This window comes from Meriones unguiculatus, chromosome 2, assembly GCF_030254825.1.
Source record: "Meriones unguiculatus strain TT.TT164.6M chromosome 2, Bangor_MerUng_6.1, whole genome shotgun sequence".
Lineage (NCBI taxonomy): Eukaryota > Metazoa > Chordata > Mammalia > Rodentia > Muridae > Meriones > Meriones unguiculatus.
Genome location: NC_083350.1, coordinates 183,124,738 through 183,148,100, shown reverse-complemented (window position 1 = coordinate 183,148,100; position 23,363 = coordinate 183,124,738). Strand labels below are relative to the sequence as shown.

General features: G+C 43.9%; 1 protein-coding gene across 10 annotated transcripts in view; it reads left to right on the top strand.

Moving 5' to 3' along the window:
- Rapgef2 (Rap guanine nucleotide exchange factor 2) overlaps positions 1-19,657 on the top strand; it is a 219,403-nt gene extending 199,746 nt beyond the window's left edge. For 7 of the 10 annotated variants that reach the window (XM_060378452.1, XM_060378451.1, XM_060378457.1 and 4 more), the window contains 9 exons: positions 28-151; positions 711-734; positions 1,686-1,909; positions 3,762-3,962; positions 8,789-8,941; positions 11,797-12,022; positions 12,560-13,119; positions 14,936-15,232; positions 17,621-19,657. In XM_060378452.1, the coding sequence (XP_060234435.1) occupies positions 28-151; positions 711-734; positions 1,686-1,909; positions 3,762-3,962; positions 8,789-8,941; positions 11,797-12,022; positions 12,560-13,119; positions 14,936-15,232; positions 17,621-17,646 (1,835 nt within the window). In that variant the 3' untranslated portion in view covers positions 17,647-19,657. The remainder of the gene's footprint in view (positions 1-27; positions 152-710; positions 735-1,685; positions 1,910-3,761; positions 3,963-8,788; positions 8,942-11,796; positions 12,023-12,559; positions 13,120-14,935; positions 15,233-17,620) is intronic. The other 3 variants (XM_060378454.1, XM_060378453.1, XM_060378455.1) reach the window with 3 other exon arrangements.
- Positions 19,658-23,363: the final 3,706 nt, after the last annotated feature.

The window sequence follows — 23,363 nt, the reverse complement described above, 5'->3', positions numbered from 1 at the left end:
CTCTTGTTCTCCCTCTATTAATCTCAGGGAACGACTCAAAAGTCGATGGATTGGTCAACTTTGAGAAGCTGAGGATGATTGCAAAAGAAATCCGTCACGTCGGTCGAATGGCCTCCGTCAACATGGACCCTGCCCTTATGTTCAGGACCCGGTAAGGGAGTTGTTGGCCTTGGCGTGCGTGGGCTTAGAAAGGTTAGAGTGAGTCTGCCCCCAGGGAGGAAAAGCCGAATACTTGAATTCAGGAGTTACGTTAGGATGTGCGGACAGACTCACCTTCAGGCCTCTGTCTTTGGTGATGTCTCTCACACATCCAGGGCACATGTGATAGATACAGCTGTGCAGCCTGTCCTTCAGACCGTTTGAATTGAACGTTAGGTGCAAGAGCTTGCTTCTTGTTCTTTAGAACCCTGAGTTGCAGAGCTAGAGCTTGTAATGTGTAGCACGGACTGGAACAGAGCTGTCCTAGTATCCGCACAGCGAGTTTATCTGTTGCGGCAGGAAGCAGCAGTTCAGTGGAGGGAATGAGCAAATGGGAGGCAGCGGTGCTTTGACCACAGAGAGGTTTGCAGTGGATGTGTGTGAGGTGACTATGCAGTTAATGTTTGTGGGCTTCTAGAACTGCTTGTCCAAAAGTCTGGTCCTTTCTTTCTGAGCTTGTGACCTTTCTGTCTCTTTCTACACCCATGCTTCAATCTCCGTGGCTCTCACAGGAAGAAGAAGTGGCGGAGTCTGGGGTAAGTGCACAGCATTTGCACACTCAGCTCTTGCTCACTCTGTTGCGTTGTTTTCTTACCTGCTCTGTTTCCTGACGCTTTGCTTTTTTCTTTTCCTTTTTTTTTTTTTTTTTTTTGTTAACCCTCTCACTCTATCAGAATTTTAGATACAAACTGACTTCAGATTTAATCTGTCGGGGCATTGCTGAAGTCAGGTCCACAAGAGCTGTGAAATGATTGATATTACTCTGGAAAATGACTGATAATTATTCTGGGAAAATGTAGACCATATTTCTTGGCTATCAGAAAAATTGCCTTTTAATATAATGTGTTTTGAAATGAAAAAGCCAAGGAAGCGGGGAAGCAAAGCATGCTTTTAGAAGGAAGAAACTGTGCAGCCGAAACACGATTGCACAGATGTAGAAGGGAATGTGGTCTTGTTTGCCACCCCCATGCCGTAAAACCAAATTTTCGACAGCTCAACTAACTGTTGTTTTCATTCTATACAAGTCAGCCCCCTTTGAAAAATAATTCTTAACAATTCATGTACTAGTTTCCATACATATGTTTACGTTTGCATGACCGTTGTATTAACAGATTTACTGTTTAAAAACTCACTGCATTCAACCCACAGAGTAACAGCACAAATTGTGAACAGTACAGCTGAGTTTAATTAAATCCGTGTAAGATACCCCATTAAGAAAACCAAATTTCATTATGTAAGTTGTCACTGTGATTGCTCAGTATCCTTGCACGAGCTTTTATATGCAATATGTTTTCTGGCTTCTGTGAGAGAACGGACTTTGAGTGCTCTGTGAGATGAAAAGTAGAATTTACTGGTAGGAACAGAACATATGCGAACGTATTTGTGTATATGTGTGAAGCATAGGGTCTTTACACAAGACTGGCGGTTCCGGCAGGTGAGCCCAAACCTTTCTCCAGAGAGTTGCATTCCTGTTTCTCGTCTTCCAGGTCGCTGAGTCAGGGCAGTGCCAATGCCACAGTGCTGGATGTTGCTCAGACAGGCGGGCATAAGAAGAGGGTGCGCCGTAGTTCCTTCCTCAATGCCAAAAAGCTCTATGAAGATGCCCAGATGGCTAGGAAAGTGAAGCAGTACCTGTCCAACCTGGAGCTGGAGATGGATGAGGAGAGCCTGCAGACACTGTCGCTGCAGTGCGAGCCAGCAACCAGCACATGTGAGTGCCCCCCCGGAGCTGCCGCAGCCTGTCCCAGCTGTGACGCCGGAGCACTGAAGGGGGCTTCGAGCATAGAGGCACACACCGTCCTTATGCTCGACGTAGCTTAGTGTCCAGTTTCGTTAGTGCGGTACACAGACTCCGGCTCAAACCCCCTTCCTTCGGCCTCATCTGATAGCCAGCACCACAGGCAGGGGACAGAGAGGTGATTGTGGCTCCAGTGGGCATGCCTTTTTCTCACAGAAGAACTCTCAAAGTGATGTGTCACCTGGTTAGGGATTGTTGGGGCAGAGGAGTGCAGCACTAACTGGTGAACCCGCTACTGGGTCCTCCTCAGCCCAGACAGCATCGGTACCTGATGACTAACCCAGTGATAACACTGCACACTGCAGCTCCTCTCAGCCTGATCTGCAGGTTCCCAACCTTGAAAGAACGAGTTAGGCTATGGACCAGATAAGGTGGCACATGTCTGTAGCTCCGGCTGCAGAGGGGGCTAAGGTTGGAGGATCCCTCGAGCCCAGGGTTTCAGTTGCCAGCCTGGACAACATGGTGACACATGACTGTTAAAAGGAAGGAGAGGAGGACCTCCCCTATCAGTGGACTTGGGGAGGGGCATACGTGAAGAAGGAGGTGGGATCTGGCTTATGGGGGCATACAAAGTGTAATTAATAAAAAAATTAAAAAAAAAACGAAAAATGAAAATGTGGTCAGTCTCTACGTGGAGAACTTGCCTCTCTGTTTCTATAAGATTAAAGCATTTTGCATTAAGGACACTCTGGGGACTTCTGTGGGCAAATCTGAATTATATTTTCTTGAAAATTTAAATGTGACATAGATAACTTGAGAAGATCACCTGATTCAGCTTACCAAGTGCATGGCTTAGTGTCTAAGAGCACTCACTGTTCTTGCAGGGGACCCCAGTACAGTTCCCAGCACACACAGTGGCTCATAACCATCAAAAACTCAAGGTCTAGGGGATCCAGTGCTCCTTTCTGGCCTTACAGGTACTAGGCCCACACTCAGTGCAAGCCGTACGCACGACTTAGGAAGGTCCCACATGTCATGACTCAGAGCTAGTTTAGGTGGGCAGCTTGAGTTTTCTCACCCTTGGTCTCTGAGCATGTGGCGTCAGCCATTTCTGCCCATGACGCGTCCAGCATGGAGTATTCCTGGAAAGGACCTTCCATCTTGCAATTCCTAAGCAGCCTTGACCACCATTGGCTCAAAGATACTGCTGCATCCTTGGAGGATTTTACATTAAGTAGATTACAGTTAGTAGCACTCACCATCTCAAGTGTGCCACAGAGTTTCAGGTGCCATGTTAAAACAATTCTTGATTTTTTCCCATTTCGGTTTTATCATGTATGGCTTGTTTGTTTGTTTAACATGTATTGATTTACAACGTTTGTTTTGCTATACCTATGGAGGTTGGAGGCCAACTTGTGGGAGTTGGTTCCCTTTTTCCATATAAGTTCTGGCGATGAGCTCCCATGGTCAGGCTAGGCAGCAACACCCCCTACCTGCTGAGCCAACTTTCCAGCCCACATGTTTGTGTTTCTAACATTCACTTGGCATTGGACTGTCCTCATTGTTTATTTTTATAAATAAACAATTAAGCTGCCCAGCAGCTTAATTCTCTTTGAGACCACCTGTTCATAAGGCAAATAAATACCCTTGTCCTGCAATACCCCTAATCTTGAGTAGCTAGGGTGTCCCCTCTCTCTGCCCTCAGTGTGGCCATAGGATGGGAGTACATGCTGGTGATCTAGCAGCACAGGCCCTGTGGCCCAGAACTTGGCTCTATATTACACTGATATCCCTATGCTCTGTTTTCACCCCAAACAATGACCAGTGCCCAAGAACCCCGGAGACAAGAAGCCTGTCAAGTCTGAGACCTCCCCGGTGGCTCCACGTGCAGGCCCACAGCAGAAAGCGCAGCCTCAGCAGCCGCTGACACAGCCACCACCTAAGGTCAGCCAGGGACTGCAGGTGCCCGCCGTGTCCCTCTACCCCTCACGAAAGAAGGTGCCAGTGAAGGATCTGCCGCCTTTTGGTAAGTTTCCAAGCATCCTGTACAGGTGATATTTGCTGACAACTTCCTCAGGTTGTCTTGGCGTACTTTTTAAAAACTCTTTTATTTGCAGTTCTTATATCTCTTTCTCCCTACTCTATCCCTTCCAACACCCCAACACCAGGTAAGAGCGAGAAAGGGTTAGTGGGAAGAGGGGGCACAATTCTCTTAGCTGCTTCCTGCTGGTTAGGGTCATTGGGTTCATTGGATCCAGTCCTCATTTCAGGAGATCTACAACTTCTTGTCTCACTGTGACAACAGCACCCAGGAGCTGCAGGGGGGAAGCAGCAGCAGCCTTGTTCTTCCTCTGAGGTCCCCAACACTCTCTGGGCTCTGGCATTGATTCTCTTTCCAAAGTCCTCAAGATTTAAACCATCTGAAGCTGGCAAAGAGCTCCTCTTAGAGCCAGCATGAGGTACATTGTTTACTGCTCTGGACCATCTGAATCACTCCCATATCCCACACCTGGGATTTAACAAAGACATGTTTATATCCACAACAAAGTTGGGAAATAATGTTTATCCTGGATAACATTGCCTAAGGCATTTTATTTCTCTGTGACCATCTTCTAATAAGACAAACATTTTGCATGTTATGCTTCATGGCTATTTTTATAAACAGTGTTTCATTCTTTCTTAGCATCTATTAATTGTACAGTGGGTTTCACTGTAACACTTGTCATAAATGTATATGTATTAATACCCTGTGATCTTAGTCACCTCTGTCACCCTCTTCTCTCCCATGTCCTCTCCCAACAGTCCCGGTTCTACTTTAATGTCTTCTTGTCCTCAATGAGACTGCATAGTTGTGTTTCTGAGTCAGAAGTATTTCAATTAATGTGGTCTCTCCCACCATCCACTTTTCTACACATGACCTGATTTCATTCTTTTGTGTGGCTGAATAGTATTCCATTATGTGTATGTCCATACGTTCTTTCTTCCTGTGTAGATAGTGTCTAGACAGGGTCCATACCTTTGCTGTTTTGAAGTGTGCAGTGGTAAATGTGGGTGGCACCTGTATGGATGAGTCAGATGCTGGTGCTTGTTTAGTTTTAGAGGACCTTCCATACTGACTCAATAGAGGCTGCTGCTAAGTGTATAAGGGATTCTCCTCCACACCCATCCTCACTAGCACTTGTTGTTTTCTTAATGTTGGTCATTCTGACTAGGGTGAGATGGAATCTCAGTGTACTTTTGACCTGGGTTTCCTTTATGGATAGGGATATTGAATGTTTTTCATGTACTTATTGGCCATTTGCATTTCTTTGGAGAATTATCTGTTCAATTCATTTTTTTATTAAATTTACTTTATTTTATTAATTATACTTTACTCACTTTGTATTCCCCCATAAGCCCCTCCCTCCTCCCCTTCTAATCCCACCCTCCCTCCCCCTTCTTCACGAATGCCCCTCCCCAAGTCCACTGAGAGGGGAGGTCCTCCTCTCCTTCCTTCTGATCCTAGTCTATCAGATCTCATCAGGAGTGGCTGCATTGTCATCTTCTGTGGCCTGGTAATGCTGCTCCCCCCTCAGGCCAATCAGATTATGTCAGAGGCAGTCCCTCTTCCCATTACTATGTAACCCACTTGGACACTCAAGTGCCATGGGCTACGTCTGTGCAGGGGTTCTAGGTTATCTCCGTACATGGTACTTGGTTGGAGTATGAGTCTCTGGGAAGACCACTGTGTTCAAATTTTCTGGTTCTGTTGCTCTCCTTGTGGACTTCCTGTCCTCTCCAGATCTTACAATTTCCCACTTGGTACATAAGATTCCATGCACACTGCCCCAACAATTGGCCATAAGTCTCAGCGTCTGCTTTGATAGTCTGCAGGGCAGAGCCTTTCAGAGGCCCTCTGTGGCAGGTTTTTAGCTTGTTTGCTGTTTTCTCCTTCTTCTGATGTCCTTCCTCTTTGCCATTCGGGATGCGGATTGAGCATTTTAGTCAGGGTCCTCTCTCTTGATTAATTTCTTTAGATGTACAGATTTACCGTGTGCGTCTTTCTGCTATTTTTATGGGACAGCTCACTTAGGATGATCCTTTCTAGGTCCTGCAAATTTACCTGCAAATTTCATGATTTCCTTATTTTTCATTGCTGAGTAATATTCCATTGTGTAGATATACCACATTTTCTGCATCCATTCTTCAGTTGAGGGGCATCTGGGCTGTTTTCAGCTTCTGGCTATTACAAATAAAGCTGCTACAAACATGATTGAGCAAATGTCCTTATTGTGTACTTGTCAATTCATTTTTTAATGTAACTTTTGTAGTGTTTATTTTCTTGGGTCCTTTATATACTCTGAATATTACTCCCTGTTGGATGACTAGTTTGAACAAAACAGCCTTCCATTTTGTAGGTTCATCTTATTTAATCATTACATCATATGTCATGGCAGAAATAAGGGGTGACACACAAGAGACTTTGTACTCTTACTGATTTAAGCTTTAACAAATACAAAAGTTGGCCTCACTAACATTCATCCTTTAAACAAATTTTGCTATGTGATCAATAAACTACAGAAGTTTAGGCAAAATATCTAAGTTAAATTATTTGTCTGAAGTGATTTTATTTTCTATTTTTGGGGCTAGGGAATTAAACCAAGGTACATGCCAGGCATGAAGGAGGATTGATGACTAATTCTATAACTTAGGGGACAAAGGATGCAGCTAATACCTGAGCAGTAAGGAAATCTGGGATCTTATTCCCAAGAGCAGTACCCCTCTCTCTGGTTCTCTGCTAACTACACAACAAAATGACTTTCCATACAACCGTTCTTCATTCTGAATCAATGTAGAAGAAAACAATTAGAACATAACTTCTAAGTTATATTTGGAAACTTGTTCCCATTTCATGAGTTCATAGGAGTCAGTGTGCCCCTCCTGTGCTCTCTCCTCCTGATGTGTGACTTTGTCATTTGTTGGGTTTGTTGGGGAAATGAGACTCTTTACTTGACATATTTTCCCTTTCAAACTCTTGTGTTCGTATTAGGACAAACAAGATGAATTACATATTTTTTCTATTACCTGTATTCTCTATATATGTTCCTCAATCCTCTGCTGTGTGATTCTGTCTTCTCTTCTGTGCTGAACTTTGCATATGGAATACTGTCGTTCTCTTTATCTAGAAATACCCCATTAGCTATATTTAACGTGAGGTAGGCGCTCCTGAATATAAAGCTGTCTCCCATTTTCTCAAAGAGAATGTCTCTCAAAATATCTTCTGGGTTCATTTGAATTTATAAGCTTTTTAATGTGGATGAGATGTCACTTGTCATCCTAAGATATTAAGTTCAATGTATTATAAAGCATTATAAAATAATTATTTAAGGATATTAAGAGTTTTTTTTCCCCATTCTATTTCATGAAATGTTTTGTTCTAAACATTTCCAGCATCTTGTTACCTTAGTAAGAGCCATCAGCTGTGAGGTGTGGTTATATACTCCTGTAACTCCAGCATTCAGGAGCACTGAGTTCGTGGCATATCCAAGCTCCGTAAGTTCAATGCCTGCTAGAGATCCTTAGTGAAGCACTGTTTCAAACAGTAAATAGATCATTACTAGAACCATTTTGAAAGGCCAAATGTGGCTGCTATGGTGTAGCATCTTTATTCGTCTACAGCCACGGAAAGATAATGGAAGTCTTTTGGAAAGTGTGTATGACACTGGCCAAGGAAATAGTTTTCTATCAAAACTGTTCATTCTTAGGTCAGTGAGATGGCTCAGTGTGTAAGAGGATCAGTTCTAGGCCTTCCTCAGCTACATAGAGAATTCTGGGCTGGCTTGAGATATGTGAGAACCTGTTTCAAAACAAGTAAAAAATAAAACAAAATATCATCAAACCCTTAATATAGAAGATGCATTGAAGGGTTGAGTTTTGTTGACTCCTCCCTAATGGGTCTGTGACCATTAAAATCAGTCCTGACAGAAGATAATTTCAGGCTATTACGACTTTCCAGAAATGTCTTGGTTGTTCAAAAGCAGCCTGAAAATAATGAATCTATAAAGCATTTTAATGTGACTTCCTCATTTCACTGCATTGGTATGGGCGATTCCGTTTCCTCCAGCTTCCTTCTGAACTCCTGTACTGCCGCAGGCTCCATCTACCCCTTCAGAAACCCCTTGTGGGCTTCTGGAGTGCAGTACAGAAGACACGCTGTCTCCTGCCTTCTTCTCCCTCTCCTTATTTGATCAAATATTAATAGCATGGCATTCCTCAGAGCCCTTTAACTAAAATTTTTTGTTTAGCTCCTGTTAACTCTTGACCCTTTACTTTGTTCCCACCCCAACCCCCACCAATTACTTCTTCCTCGGAGCTGACAAATATACCAAAATGTCTTGTTCCTAACACAAACTTGAGTCTCAACTAGAATTAAAATGGGATGTGCTGCCTTCATCCTTAGTTCAAGTGCTGTCTGGTTCTTTGGCTTTCCCCCTCACTCTTGCTTATCAAAACATTGCTGGATAAATACGGTGACTGGGGTTCATAATCTGAGTAACATATCAAACACAGTCTGTTAAGAGTAGTCCGATAATGAGTCAGAAACTAAGCTACACATACCCCATGCCTGGCTCCGTACACTAGAAGAGCATATGAAACCTTGAGATGGTAAATAGATTGGAACTGGCAGTACTGAACGTTGACATTACAGAAGGCTTCTAATATTTAATAACATCCTTTCAGTCTGTTTTTACTTGGTCTGCTTGTTTGTTTGAAGGCCTGTGCATGCTAGGCAAGTGCTCTACCACTGAGCCACACCCTCAGCTCCTTCCCATCTCTAAAATGGGTGCCTGAATTACTGTCTTGTTTCTGTAGGCATAAACTCTCCACAAGCTTTAAAGAAAATCCTGTCCTTGTCTGAAGAAGGGAGTTTGGAGCGTCACAGGAAACAAACAGATGACACACTATCAAATGCATCTCTGCAGCTGTCATCACCCCCCACCTCGCCTCAGAGCTCTCCCAGGAAAGGTAGGGCTCAGTGACCCTGCCCTTCTCAGGCCCACACAGTTTGCTGATTCCAGAGCAGTTCACTGTAGAAGCTTTAATACAGTAGGCAAATGATCTAACGTGATGTGACAGTGATTGAAAGAATGCTGGTATTTTTAAAATTATGGTCCCCTTAACCAGCTATCAAAGACAGACTCTACAAGTAGTGTGCTAATAAGACACCACAGAAAAGTGCAGACAGATTATCCATTTCCTGCTACAGCCAAACCCAAGAAATCAGATTAGAGGATAGGATTCACACTAGAAGAAATCGTTATTTTGTCTTTCGGAGCTTGGGTTATCTCACCAAGTATCGTATTTTCTCATTTCAGCCCTTTCATGATAGTTCTTTTAGATATAGACAGCGCTTACTTGGTAACTATTTGAAACATTTTACTTTGTGGGTGGGGAGTGTTTTGTGTTTTTTGATAAGCTCTTGCTGTGAGTCCGGCCTGGTCTAGAACTGACCAAGTAGACCTGTTTGGCCTCAGACTTGCAGCCATCTGTCTCCCGAGTTCTGGATCAACAGTCATGTACCACCACCGCTGGCAAACTTTGAAAGATTTTTCTGTTATTATTACATTTTTTATTCTTTTCCCTTATATTGCACTCTGACCACAGTTTTCCCAGCCTTCCCCTCCCCCATCCCATGTACCCCCTTTTTTTACTAAACATAAGTGTAAAGAGAATTATTTTTATATTAAAATTTGTGCTAATTAAATTGACATACCACAGTAATATAGAGGAGGCCTTGAAAATGTGAAAACTTGATGTTCCTTATTTTTTCATTTATGCTAATGTGGGTCTTGATTGCCTTTCTTGTTTTCAAGAGACTACATCTATCCTTAGGCTGATATTTTCTCAGATTAAAATAGCTGATAATTTCTTTCTGCAGCTCCTCATGCTGCTCCCTCCCCTGGCCTTTCAGTTGAGTGTGAGTTAGCCTGTGGTGAAGGAGATTGTTTTCCTGAAAGGAGCTAAGCGTGTAGGACAGAGCTGCCTACTGTAGCCCTCCAGCCCAGTGCATCCCTGTGAGGGGGCTCCAGGCCTCACTGAGGCAAACAGGAGTGCTTTTCATTCCTCTTGCTGGGTGGAAGTGGAAGACAGCTGAGGTCTGCTGCTTGGCAGTGCCCCCGGAGCTGTAGGGTGGGTGTGGCTGTTAGAACCAAACCTGGCGGGAAAGCTGTTAGCTCAGAGCTGAGAAAATGGAGAATCCCCAAGCACCAAGCCTTGAGAAGACTCTTTGAGGAGGAATTTAACCTTGTGTGTTGGAACTTAGAGTGTGACTTATAAAGACATACTGTAAATGACAGTGCCAGATCTCATCAAGACCTGTGTAGCCTTTAGAATGTAAATCAGGCCTCCATGTGGACGGAAAGGACAGAATCTGTCATTCAGATGCTCAGGTTTTGCTGTTGTTGTATTTGTTTTCTAAGTGGCATTGAAAAAAATTTATATTATGATAGGTGAGGTAGTGCAGGCCCCTAATCCCAACACTAAGGCAGCTGCAACGGGAAGATTGGAGGAGGCCAACCTGGGCTGTCTAGGAGACTCCAGTCCTAAAAGGCAGCTGCAACGGGAAGATTGGAGGAGGCCAACCTGGGCTGTCTAGGAGACTCCAGTCCTAAAAGAGGGGACGTTTACATTGTGTGGGATTATCGCTGTTTACCAGCCTTAGTATTATTATGGAAAGTTAAAAATGGAGCACTGAGAAAGACTGAGAAAGTGTTCATTAAAAACATAAAAATGTCACTTGCAAGCTCCTTCTCTTCCTGAACCTTGTGACCTTCAAAATTGCTTTCAGGAACAGCTCAGAGTTGAGTCCTTTCAGCACAGGAAATGAACATCTATTAAGCCACTTACCAGTGCTGGGCTGGGGAAATGCACCCTGCGTCCCTCAAAACAGCTATCTTGTAGGTCAGCCAAGAATACATTATTAATGTTGAAAAAAATGACAGAAATCCAAAAATATCTTAATCAGATCTTACTCTTTTTTACTCATGTGTCCACTTAAAATTTTAAGAATGTGTGGATACTTCCTGTTGAACTTTCGTGCCATCCTCTAAAAGTTAAAATGTCAGTTGAAAACAAGACACTCAAGGCCAGGTGGTGATGGAGCACACCTTTAGTCCCAGCACATGGCAGGCAGAGGAAGGCAGATCTCTGTCTGAGTTCAAGGACAGCCAGGACTATACAGAGAAACCCTGTCTCAAAAACCAAAAAAAGATACTCAAAGCAGGTATAGTGGCACACAACTTTAATTCCAGCAGAGGCAGGTAGAGTTCTGAGGTCCAGGCCAGCCTGGCCTTCCAGCCAAGTTCTAGGACATCCCGGGCAACACATAGAGAAACCCTGTCTTGAAAAACCAACAAGCAAAACTGACAGCAGTTTGACGGTTGGGTCCACACTTCTGAGACTGATCCGTTCTCCTTGATGGAATTTAGTTTTGGGAGGTTTTAGAGAGAAGTCTTGTCTGTCTTGTCTTATGCTGCTGGGAATGGAACTGGTGCCCCAGGCATGCTAGCCAGGTGCCCTGTCTTTAAACTGTGTTCAGCTGGGTTTACTGCCTTTTGTAGCTAAGGAAGCAAGAATAGTCAAGGCACGCCATAGTTTCTTCTTCTTTATCTATGGTGGATAACAGTAGTTTTCTCTGACCATTGAATTAAGTAACTTATACTTTATTAGGGTAAAATTTTAATCTCAGTCACCAGGTACTTGTAAGATTCTGACTAAACCCTCATCTCACTGTCAACAATACAATTTTTGCTCGTTTGGTGGGCCTGTTTAATTTTAGAAGCCTAAAGCATCTAATTACTGAATTTATGTTTCTCATTCAGGTTATTCCTTGGCTCCCAGTGGTACTGTGGATAATTTTTCAGATTCTGGTCACAGTGAAATTTCTTCACGATCCAGTATCGTCAGCAATTCTTCTTTTGACTCCGTGCCAGTCTCTCTGCATGATGAACGGCGCCAGAGGCATTCTGTCAGCATTGTGGAAACCAACCTAGGTGTGGGCAGGATGGAGCGCCGGGCCCTGATTGAGCCTGATCAATACAGCTTAGGGTAAGCCTTCTTTCTTTTCTCCTGCTGCGGGTCTCTTATTCAGTGCCGTGCTGTTCTGGTTGTACAGTCTGCTTTTGTAGCTGTGTTTATTCTAGGAGGTCACTGTGGCTCTGGGCTGGAAGAAGACTGTAACAGTAGGACACACCCTAGCCTTCATCTGAGCTGCTTTCATGGGTCACCAGAGCGTATTCTACCATCTTAAGCCTTATTGGGAATGTGCTCCTTTTCTGAAACAAGTGCCTCTCTTTGCTTTGTAAGGAGCAGAATGAACGAAATGGCAGAACCCGCCACTCTGACCCCAGTCAGGAGTACTTTCTTCCTCACTCTGGGATGGAGGAAAGTCTTTTTACTAGAGGAAAAATGTTCTGTAGGTGTAGTGGCTCATGCCTATTATCCTAACATTTAGGCTGAAGTAGGAAGTTCACGAGTTCAAAGCCAGCCTAGACTTCAAACTAAGAGCCTGTCTCAAAACAAAACAGGAAGTCAGCAGAAAGGTATTTAACAGACTTCACACCTTTTCTTTGTTTTCCTGGGTAGGTCATATGCCCCAGGGTCTGAAAGCCGAGGCCTGTATGCCACAGCGACTGTCATCTCCTCTCCTAGTGCGGAAGAGCTCTCCCATGACCAAGGGGACCGCGCTTCCCTCGATGCTGCAGACAGTGGCCGTGGGAGCTGGACATCGTGTTCAAGTGGTTCCCACGACAACATACAGACCATCCAGCACCAGAGGAGCTGGGAAACACTGCCATTCGGGCATACTCACTTCGACTATTCAGGGGACGCTGCAGGAATATGGGCCTCTGGTGGCCATATGGACCAAATTATGTTTTCTGATCATAGCACAAAATACAACAGACAGAATCAAAGTAGAGAGAGTCTGGAGCAGGCCCAGTCCCGGGCAAGCTGGGCGTCTTCCACTGGCTACTGGGGAGAAGACTCAGAAGGAGACACGGGCACTATCAAGCGAAGGGGGGGCAAGGACGTCTCCATTGAGGCGGAAAGCAGTAGCCTGGTGCCTGTGACTACAGAGGAAGCTAAACCTGTACCTATGCCCGCACACATAGCTGTGACGCCAAGCACTGCAAAGGGGCTCATTGGTGAGTGTGGAAAGGGAACACTGGGGCACACCTGAACCGTAGGTGTAGCGTAATTGCTGTGGTGTTGGCTCCCCCTCGGTTTGTCCATTGCCACATACTGTTCGGCATCAGCTATGTGGTCAGAGCTGTGACAGGACTAGGGCCTAGCAGCCGGGTTTTGTGCTCAGAGGCGCGCAGTCACACATCTGATAAAGCCTAGCCCCAGGATCAGTAGCATGGATATGGTGGATACCATCTCTGCTTTTGTTTTCGCTTCACCTGAAAATCAAGGTGGGTGCCTATATTCTTCACAGAGGAGTATTTTCCTTTCGTGGAAACTTATAAAAGTAGTTTGTTATTCTCTTGCCCCCTAGAATTGTAGTGACAATTCTATGTCCTTTGTATATTGAGGGTTTTTGTTGTTGTTGTTGTTGATTTCTGTTATGCACACAGACACACTGTTTCTCCACTCAACCAATTCCTTGCCTGTCCTAGAACATGAGTGAAGAAGTGAGACATGAGTAAAAGCTCGGGGTGGGTGTTGGGTGTCAGGCCGCCCTGGAGTCCCTGCCATGACACTTCAGACACTCTGCTCTGCCTGCTCATTCTTAAAAGGAGCTTCATTAATTTTATTATTTTTTTAATGGCTTCTTTATTTTTAGTCTGCACGCTTTGGTGTTTTGCCTACATGTATGTCTGTGTGAGAGTGTTGGATCCCCTGGAGCTGGAGTTAAAGAAAGTTGTGAGCTGCCAAGTGGGATCTGAAGCCGGGTCTTCTGCAGGAGCAGCCAGTGCTCTTAACCACTGAGCCATCTCTCTAATCCCCGTAGTGTTATGTTAGTAGGGTTAGCGTGAGGATGGAAGAGGTTTCTGCAAAGGACAGTGCCAGTGCATCGGGAGCACCTGAAAGATGCTGGTGCCCTTTCTGGTGGAAAGACTGTGTTTCCCCCAGTCTCCAGCTACACTCTCCACAGCCTGTGTGAATGTCTGCCTAGGGGAACTGCAAAGTGGATTGTCAGGCATAGAGAAGAACTTCTCGAATATAACCCCTACAAGCATCACTTGTATTTGTGAGGAAAAAGTTATGTGGCCACATAACGAAGTGACATATCGATGTCAAATTTAATACCCCTAAAAGATGAGTCAGGAGGCCGCAGTTCAGGGTTCTTAGGCTGATTATTTTGAGACGTTTTCTGTTAACAAACTAATTCTCAGAATTTTTATTGCTGAAGAGAAGGAAAAAATGGTTTCTAGTTCCTAACAAAATCAAGAATAGAAAGCATGAATTGTATCCAGTTTCACAAATTTCATGTTGCAGGACATAGATTAATGGTTTTTCATTAACGAAATGAATTTTTAGTAAAGCAGAGGAATCCAGGACTTTCTAAATTGTCATCCTGTAGCATTCTTCTAATTTTATTTTAATGGTTTCCAAAGTGAAACCTAGGGACCTAGAGGAATATGGAGCTGGTTCTCCATTTGATAATATTGTGAAATACTCAGCCAACATGAACTGTTCTCCCTCTCCAGTACAGGAAGAGAAGAGGAAAGGGGATATTTACCCCATGCTGATATGCTGCAGGCTTGTGCCTTGTTTGTTTTAGTAGTCACAGTAGGGCTAAGAGTTAGGTGCTCAGCAATTTTAATGTCAGCCATTTTTAGTTGAACTCCCCTGGTTTGCAATAGTAGCCTTGTGTCGTGCTTACACCACTACACAGAAAGGACCTGGTGGGTTTTTCCTGCAGACCGCCTAGTTTGCCATCTGGAATGGTGCCTCCACCCTGCACCTTATGCAGCCTCAGAGGCCCTATATCTGACACCTGCCCTGTCTTTGCAGCACGGAAGGAAGGCAGGTACCGAGAGCCGCCTCCCACGCCTCCAGGATACGTGGGAATCCCCATTGCAGATTTCCCCGAGGGACCTTGCCACCCAGCCAGGAAACCTCCTGACTACAACGTGGCCCTGCAGCGGTCCCGCATGGTGGCACGACCCACCGAGGCCCCAGGACCCGGCCAGACGCCACCTGCAGCGAGCCGGTCAGGCAGCAAGCCGCAGTGGCACAAGCCCAGCGATGCAGACCCGCGCCTTGCACCCTTCCAACCACAAGGCTTCACCTCCGGAGCTGAGGAGGAAGGTAGGCTTCCCCCACCCCAAAACACCGCTCCTGGGGTGACCCACTGCCCGCTCTGGTTCCCACTTGAGCAGCTTAGGAGGGTGAGGTCGGTGGCCCCAGGACTTTTAACTGCCTGATGTAGATGGGGGTTGGAGTTTGTTCTTTATATGTTTGCTTTTTTGTTTTTTTCCTCTTTCTTGGGAAGAACTTCTCTTTAGTTTAAGAAGTGCAGCGGCCGGCTGTTAGGACACACACCTGTAAACCCAGCACTCAGGATGCAGAGGCAGGTGGATCTCTTGAGTTTGAGGCTAGCCCTGGTTTACAGAGTGAGTCCAGGACAGACAGAGCTACACAGAAAAACCCTGTCTCGAAAAATAATAATAATAATAATAATAATAATAATAATAATAATAATAATAAAATGAGAAGTACAGCAATTATTAGATTCACTTGTAAGAAGGTATAGACATGACTGGAGTTGTGCTTCTAAATATCTGAGTTTTCTACCCTACTTCAGACCATTTAGTTCTCGAATGAAAGGCACAGAGAGCTTTTGAATTTATAAAAGCTTTAAAGCATCATAACTGGGCAGATATCAACCCTCTGAGCTATTTTGCTGTTTCCCAGGTACACACCCCAAGTTACTTGCATTAATTGTTCCTGCCTGAAACGCTTCTGTTCCATCAGGCCAGCCAGCCCTCACGGCCTGCTCAAGGTCCATCCTGCCCCATGGCGACTTTCTTCTCTCTAGCTTCCTCTCCTGCTTCTCTCTCACCTTCTCCCAGCCTCATGGTCCTTCTTTGACCTCCAGGCCTGAGAACCTAAGCTCTGCCTATTACTTTCTCTTCTGCCCAGTTACAGGCGGTCAGCGACCTTATTTAACCAATCAGAGAATATTGGTGGACAAAGTTTATACAGCATCACTCAGTGTACTTGAGAATGTGTGCATCTGGGCAGCAACCAGGTCTTGGGAGCCAGCATTTAGCATTTGAATACAGAGCTTCAGACCAACCCCCAACACTGGCACTCATGTATATACACACACACAGACACACCGCCTACAATTTTTTAAAAAAAATTTTAAAGGAAGGCCTGGAAAGATGGCTCTGTAGTTCAGAGTATATGCTGATCTTGCAACGAAGTTCATTTTCTAACACCCATGTAGGTGTGGCTCACAACTGCCTAAAATATTACTCCAGGAAATCTACTTATTTCTTCTGGCTCCCATGGACAACTGTGCATATACCTCCCACAGAAATGGGCGTACATATAGTTAAAAATAAATCTTAGAGAATACATCTTGGTTTACAGCTTAAGTAACAAATAGCTTCCCAACCAGTAAGCAAACAGTGTACGTTACTTATTTATTGTCGTCTTAGTTGGTTGCTGTTATAAAAGCATTCTGACCAAAAGAACTGGGGAAGGAAAGTGTACATTACATCTTACACTCCAGATAAAAGTCCATCATTCAGGGAAGTCGGAGCACGAACTGCGGCAGAAATGATGGGGAAGCACTGCTTGCCAGATTACTCCCAGGCTTCTGTTCAGCTACCTTTCCTGTATCGTCTAAACCCACTTTCCTAGTGAGGATACCTCCTGCAGTGGGCTGGGCCCTTCTATATCAAACAACAGTCGAGAAAATGTCCAATAGGCCACTCTAATGGAGGCAGTTTCTCAAATCAAAGTTTCCTCTTTCCAGCTGTGTCAGGTTGACGACCTAGACTGGCCATCACAATTGTTTTTAAGACAGGCCACACTGGCTTCAGATCCTCCCTCCTGCCTCAGTTCCCAGGTGCTGGAATTATAGTTGAATGAACATATCTACCTGCCTTTTTAGTGTGCGTAAGCCAGGTATGATGGTACACAAAGTTAATCCCAGCATTTGGGAAGCAGAGGCAGGAGGATCCCTTTGTGTTCAAGGCCAGCCTACAGTGGAAGTTACAGGAGAGCCAGGGCTACATGGAAAAAAACCTGTCTCAACCCACCCCTAAAATATTTATGTGGATTTTATTATACGTAGTTTGTGTATGGGCTTAAAGATTTACATGGTGTACCCATTTTGTTGTTATTTGCTTTGGTTTTGTTTTGTTTTATTTTGAGATAAGGTTTCTCTGTGTAGCCCTGGCTGTCCTGGAACTTGCTCTGTAAACCATGCTGGCCCCAAACTTGGAGATCTGCCTTCTTCTGCCTCCCAAGTGCTGAAGAGTATAGGTATACACCATTGTACCTGGTGATACCCCCATTTTTAAACTTTTAAAACTACGAATAGTTGCTTGCCAGAAATGCAAGGGGTTTAAGTGAGCTTCTTTAAATGTGTATTTTTATTAACTTAAGTAAACATAGCACACACAAAAACTTTTCTAGGTGTTGGCTTTTTATTTATTTTGGTTTCCCTCGCTGTGTTTGCAGAAGACGAACAGGTGTCTGCTGTCTAGGCGCAGGCTTCTTGAGCCAGAGTGAGCCACTCGTAGGAGAGCACAAGAAGACGTCCCAAGCACTGGAGCCTTGGCGCGCACATCCTGAGGATGGTGGACCAGTTTGCCTCCTTCCCTGCCTTAAAGCAGCATGGGGCTTCTTCTCCCTTCCTTCCTTTCCCCTTTGCATGTGAAATGCTGTGAAGAAATCGCCCTGGCACTTTGCAGACTTGTCGCTTGGAATGCACAGCCCAGCGGCTTCCGAGCTGCTGCCTGCCACATCGCGCAGCATCATTCCGAATTCCACGACCGCCATGAGGTGATCCCCTCTGGCTGCACTTCTCCATGCCTGGAAGGAGCTTTCAATCTTCCTCTTAGATTTCAGTCCAGTCCTAGCCCTCGATCTCATTTGGATGATGAGAAACTCTAGCCTTTGAACTACTTGGGGTCTTGAACCCACCAAGGAAGACAAAGACAGATATGAAATCCTTTGAGTACAGTGCTTGTCCACTTGTTTACAATATTCTTTAAAAAAAAAAAATAAGTTTAAAGATTGTGTTCAGAGAGTAAATGTTATATCCATGTAATGATTACAGTATTATTTTGAACCTTAAGTAGGATTGCCAGCCTAGGTTTCTGAAAAACCAAATATGCCAGACAGGGTATGGCCGCACCAAGGGGAGACCTGGCAGTGACCCTGTCTTCCACGTCCTTCTGGCCTTGCCCGTGAAGTGCCCTATCCCAGAAGCATCAAACGTTAGCCAATTACTTAAATACCAAGACTGCTCACCTGCTCCTTCCCCAGTGGGTGAGGCTCTAATGTAAAACTCTTTGCACATGGCCAGGGGGGGACCTAGGACTTGTGTCCTGTCTGAGCCTTATGAGGCAGGGCGGTGTTATTTGAGAGTGTGTCCTGCTCAATTACAATGGATGGCAACCCCTGTTTTTAAGTTATGGTTGTTTTCTTGTTGTTGTTGTGTTGATGTTCTTTACTGATTTTTTTTTTTTGAGTTTTGTTAATTTAGACTTTTAGAGCTCTCGTTTTTATTTTTTAAAAGAAAGAAACATTTTATAACTGGATAGCATCGCAGTGAAGCAGCTTGGGGTGTTGGAGCAAATGCCAGCTGTTCGTACTGCTCTTTCAAGACAGCCTCCCCTTGTTGAATTGGCACCAGAGAGTATGTCTTTAAACATGGTTAAAGGTCACAAACGTGGTTAAATACACCAGCCTTTTCAAGGTGGGTTAGTCACAAAAGACTGACCTGTAAGTGGCTTCGTGGACGCTGCATAAGAGAAGGCCTAAATGTAGCGCCCATCTGCTCACAGCTGCTATTAACCCTAGAAGGACTGAAAATGACCCCACCGTTGTATTTTTGTGTTGCTTTTGCACAGACTCCGGAAGAGTGAAGGCTGCCAATCCGAGTAGTACTCATGTGAGGGGCTGCTGGTCTTGGATTTTTCCATGAAATTCAGCTGATCATATTGATCAGTAGATAAACGTAAATAGCTTCAAATTTTAAAGGTCGAATTGCAGTGTTTTTTCACTGTGTCAAACAATGTCAGTGCTTTATTTAATAATTCTCTTCTATGTCATGGCGTTTGTCTACTTATGTATCACATGGTCACTTACGCATTTGTAATTTTACATGTAATATGCATTACTGCCAGGTTTACTCTATAGGCTATGGACCTCATGTGCATATAGAAAGACAAAAATCTAGCTCTATCACAAATTGCACAGATGTTATCTAAACATTAAGTAATTGTAGAACATAGGACTGCTAATATCAGTTCGCTCTGTGATGTCAAGTGCAGAATGTAAAATTAACTGGTGATTTCCTCATACTTTTGATACTACTTGTACCTGTATGTCTTTTAGAAAGACATTGGTGGAGTCTGTATCCCTTTTGTATTTTTAATACAATAATTGTACATATTGGTTATATTTTTGTTGAAGATGGTAGAAATGTACTATGTTTATGCTTCTACATCCAGTTTGTATAAGCTGGAGAATAAATAAATATAACATAAACCCTTGTCTAAATTTTTAATGAATTGTGCATGCTTTTTGTTACTGAAATGAAGAAAAGGTTTCTCTACATGACTGGGCCTCCGGAGGCTAAAGAGTTAGCCTCTTTCCTTTTCATGGCTCTTTAATGAGTCAAAGAAATTAATACCATTAACGTTAGCGGCAAATAAACCACATTCAGATTCTTCCACGTTTCTTGAGGCTCCACGTAGCACTTGTCCTCTCCATTCCTTGTCTCAGTGTAAATATCTATAGGACATAACATTTTTTATTTCCTGGAATACAGAGATGCAAGAATGACATTCATAGTCAACATCACTAAAAGAACAGTTTGGTTTTTTGTTGTAGATATCCAGCTGCAAACAGTCTGTGAATTGTTTTGTTTTCACTGTTGGGATTAGACCCAGAGCCCTGTGCCCACTGAGCAAGCTTAGTCAGGTTATGACTGAGTAATATTTTCAGCCATAAAAGGAGCATTTATATTTTAATAGATAAAAAACAGTTAAGGATCAGCCTGCTTAAGTACATTTCGAGATCAAATAGTCTTCTCCCGAGCAGATGTAAGGAAGAGTCTGAGAAGCTGGACTGAGTGCACAGAGATAGGGGGCCAGGAATTGGGAAGGGAAGCGAAAGGTGACCCTCCCACTCACCAGCTCATGCTAACTCTATCAGAAGGGTTAGATTTGAAGAAAAAGGAAAGGTTATTCTAGAAATTTCACCTGTTCTAAAAGAATGTTCTTCTCATCCCTTTTGTATTCTGCCAAAAGCACAAAACCATGGCGCATTACTTGTAGTTGCTCTCCTTCTATCTTACTAACCTTCTACACTCCTAAGTGACGAAGCTTTAGAGCCAAATGGCTGTCTCTAGGATGTAAGTATCTGCTAGATGCAACCAGTGAGGGGGCACAGTTTTCATGTGTGTGTGAATAATATGACTGCTGTTTACTGCTCTGGTTGACAGCATGAACCTGGGAGCGGGGACCCTAAAAGAGAGGCACTCTAGAGTAATAGCCCATTTTATTCAGAGCATTCGACAATTTATGCTTTTAGGGTTAAGAATCACCTGAGTAAGGTGTTCAATCACAAGAGCAAGCCACATGTGGAAAAGATATGTTTTTCCATAGAAGCATATGAGTAACAACAGCTGAAGTACACTCCTATCTGCTACACCTGGTTGTGGCATGAAAACACATTCCAAGAATAATTCTGTGCTTTGAGGACTCCCCTTGCACAGCTCCATTCTTGGACTGTTCTGACATCTCTTCCTTTTTTGTTTTTTAATAGCAGGATGTCCAGCTTGCTTTTGATTAGAGGTGTTGTACATAAATCTAATTGCCATTTGATTCGTGAGTATCCTATAAACAAGCAAATTATAATCATCCTGACCATTAGAGCAGTGAAACCATTGTGTATAATACTCTGCCACCAAGAACAGAGATCCAAACTATGTCCAGTACTGTTAGTTACATTATTATATTGATGAGAAAAATCTAGAGAACAGCTTGAAAAGAGACCCATATGATTAGTAGTTCCAGCATCTTGTAGAATGTAATCCCATATTTGCCTTTAACGAAATACAAATTTTATGATGTCTGATGCAAATGGGAAGTGATTCAAATCCTAAGGAAAAATTAAAGTCCTTTCTCCAGATGAGTGAAGAAGTCTATTACAATCCAGGGGTCCAGCCATAAACAGAGATGTCAGTAAAGTAACTTCTCCCTTGGTGCATAGAGCCTTCATTTGGCCTAGGGGGGCAGACTTGATTTCTGAGGATAAGTGTTGTAGGTGACGCTAATATTTACTATTGATATATCTTCTGGTAACACTTGCTGTTAATCCTAAATAGCTGTATAACCAAATCACCACACAGAAGTTAACCTAGAACACAATGTTGGGCAATAGTTACTCCCTCCTAAACCTCCAAGCCCTCATAGTTTCCTAACATTTAGATTTTACCCATTATACTGTAAGACCTGGGGTCTCACAGCTCAGGAGTTCAAGATTGCGCCCTTCCCAGAAACTCCCCCAAACCACGACGCTTGCAAAAGCAAGAGGTTTATTAACCATTGTGCAATGAGGTCACCCCTGCTGGTCAGCAAAGAGTGGCCCTGGGAGACAAAAGCTTTAGGTTTTTAAAAGAAAAATTGTGGGAAATTTGAAGTTGCAGTTTTGGCAATTGGATGAGGAAGCTATAAAGTAAGATAATTGGTTAGTCTTATGTGCTCAAGCTTGGCCAGTCCTGCCAAGTGTGGATGCAGCTGCAATTGAATGTGGGGTGGTTAGCTCATCCTTGAAGATTAGGGCTGGCCTTTGGCTGGAGGTCAGGAGCTACTCAGAAGAAGGATTGAGGCCATCTTGGTTTGTTGCTAAGAAACACTATCTTGAAGACAAGGGTCTGGTCGTTCTTTTTGCTGAGTGAAGGTCATTGCTTGCTTGCTTTTTTTATATCTGTCCTCACAGATAGGGTCACATTCCTCCGTTCTCTGGAAAGGTACTAAGAGGCTTTAGCTTAACCTGGACCTAAAACTCAAAACTATAGGCTTTAGAAGACATATAGGTTACAAAGTTAGTCTAACCCTTTCAATACTTGCTTTTTGTGATATATTAGGTACAGTCCATTTCTCTACGTTGTTCCAAGACCTCTCCAGCTCTCTCTCCTAGCTCTCCTCTTGCCCCTTCTCCTCCCACTTATTTCCTGCCCCCTGGCTCCTCCCCTCTTTCCTGTCCTCTGGCTCCACCCTTTGTACAACATTATGGCTAGTTGTTTTATCTTGGCCTGTTTACAACACAGTTGAGACAGGATGCTTAGAATAAGTATCACAATGCAATATCCAGATCGAAACCAGAGAGTGGTGGGGAGAAATCAGCATTTGAATGAACAAGGGTAAGGTGCATACATTTCAAAAGAATATTATATCAACAGATAAGGTTGACCTGTCATTTTGTTCTTTACCTGGAGGCTTGCTATTTTTTCTTGTGACTTCTACTGTCTCCTCACCTCCATCTTCATCCCTGATGGGCGGGCTGGAGATGATGAAGAAGAGTCCATGTTTCAATGGATACATCTGCAATGACAGATGCACACCTCTTGCCAGCTTTCTTCAACAGTAAAAATGGGGCAGGTTAGTGCATCACCAGCTTGGGTATTTCCTTCACTAATAGAGGAATCAAAAGAGCCAGTTCTGCCTGTGGGGCTGAGGAAGAAGTGTGAATAGATCGATGACTATCTAGAACATGACTCCCTCCTGTACCCTTAGATGAACCATCAATGAAATAAGCCTGTGGAATGGAAGAAGGTTGGACAGTTTTTGCAATCAGAAAATCAGAAGATAAAGAATTCCCATCTCATGACTTTTTTTTTCTTCTTTCATATATTATGTTCTTACCAGTTTTTCCTCTTTCCCCTCCTCCTAAGTCTCTCCCCCACCTATCCTCTTGCCAAGATCCACCCCTTCTCTGCCTTCCCCTCAGGTGGTGGTAGGGGAGGGCGGGAAGCAGGCTTCTCAGAAACATCAACCAAATGGGCCATAACAAATTACAGTAAGATCAGGCACATACCCTCACGTCACGGCTGCAAAAGGCAACCCAGTAGGAGGAAAAGGGACCCACAAGTAGGCAAAAGAGTCAGAGACAGTCCCTACTCCCATGTGAGAATTCCCACAAGAACACCAAGCTACTCAGCCATAACATATATGCAGAGGACCTAGGT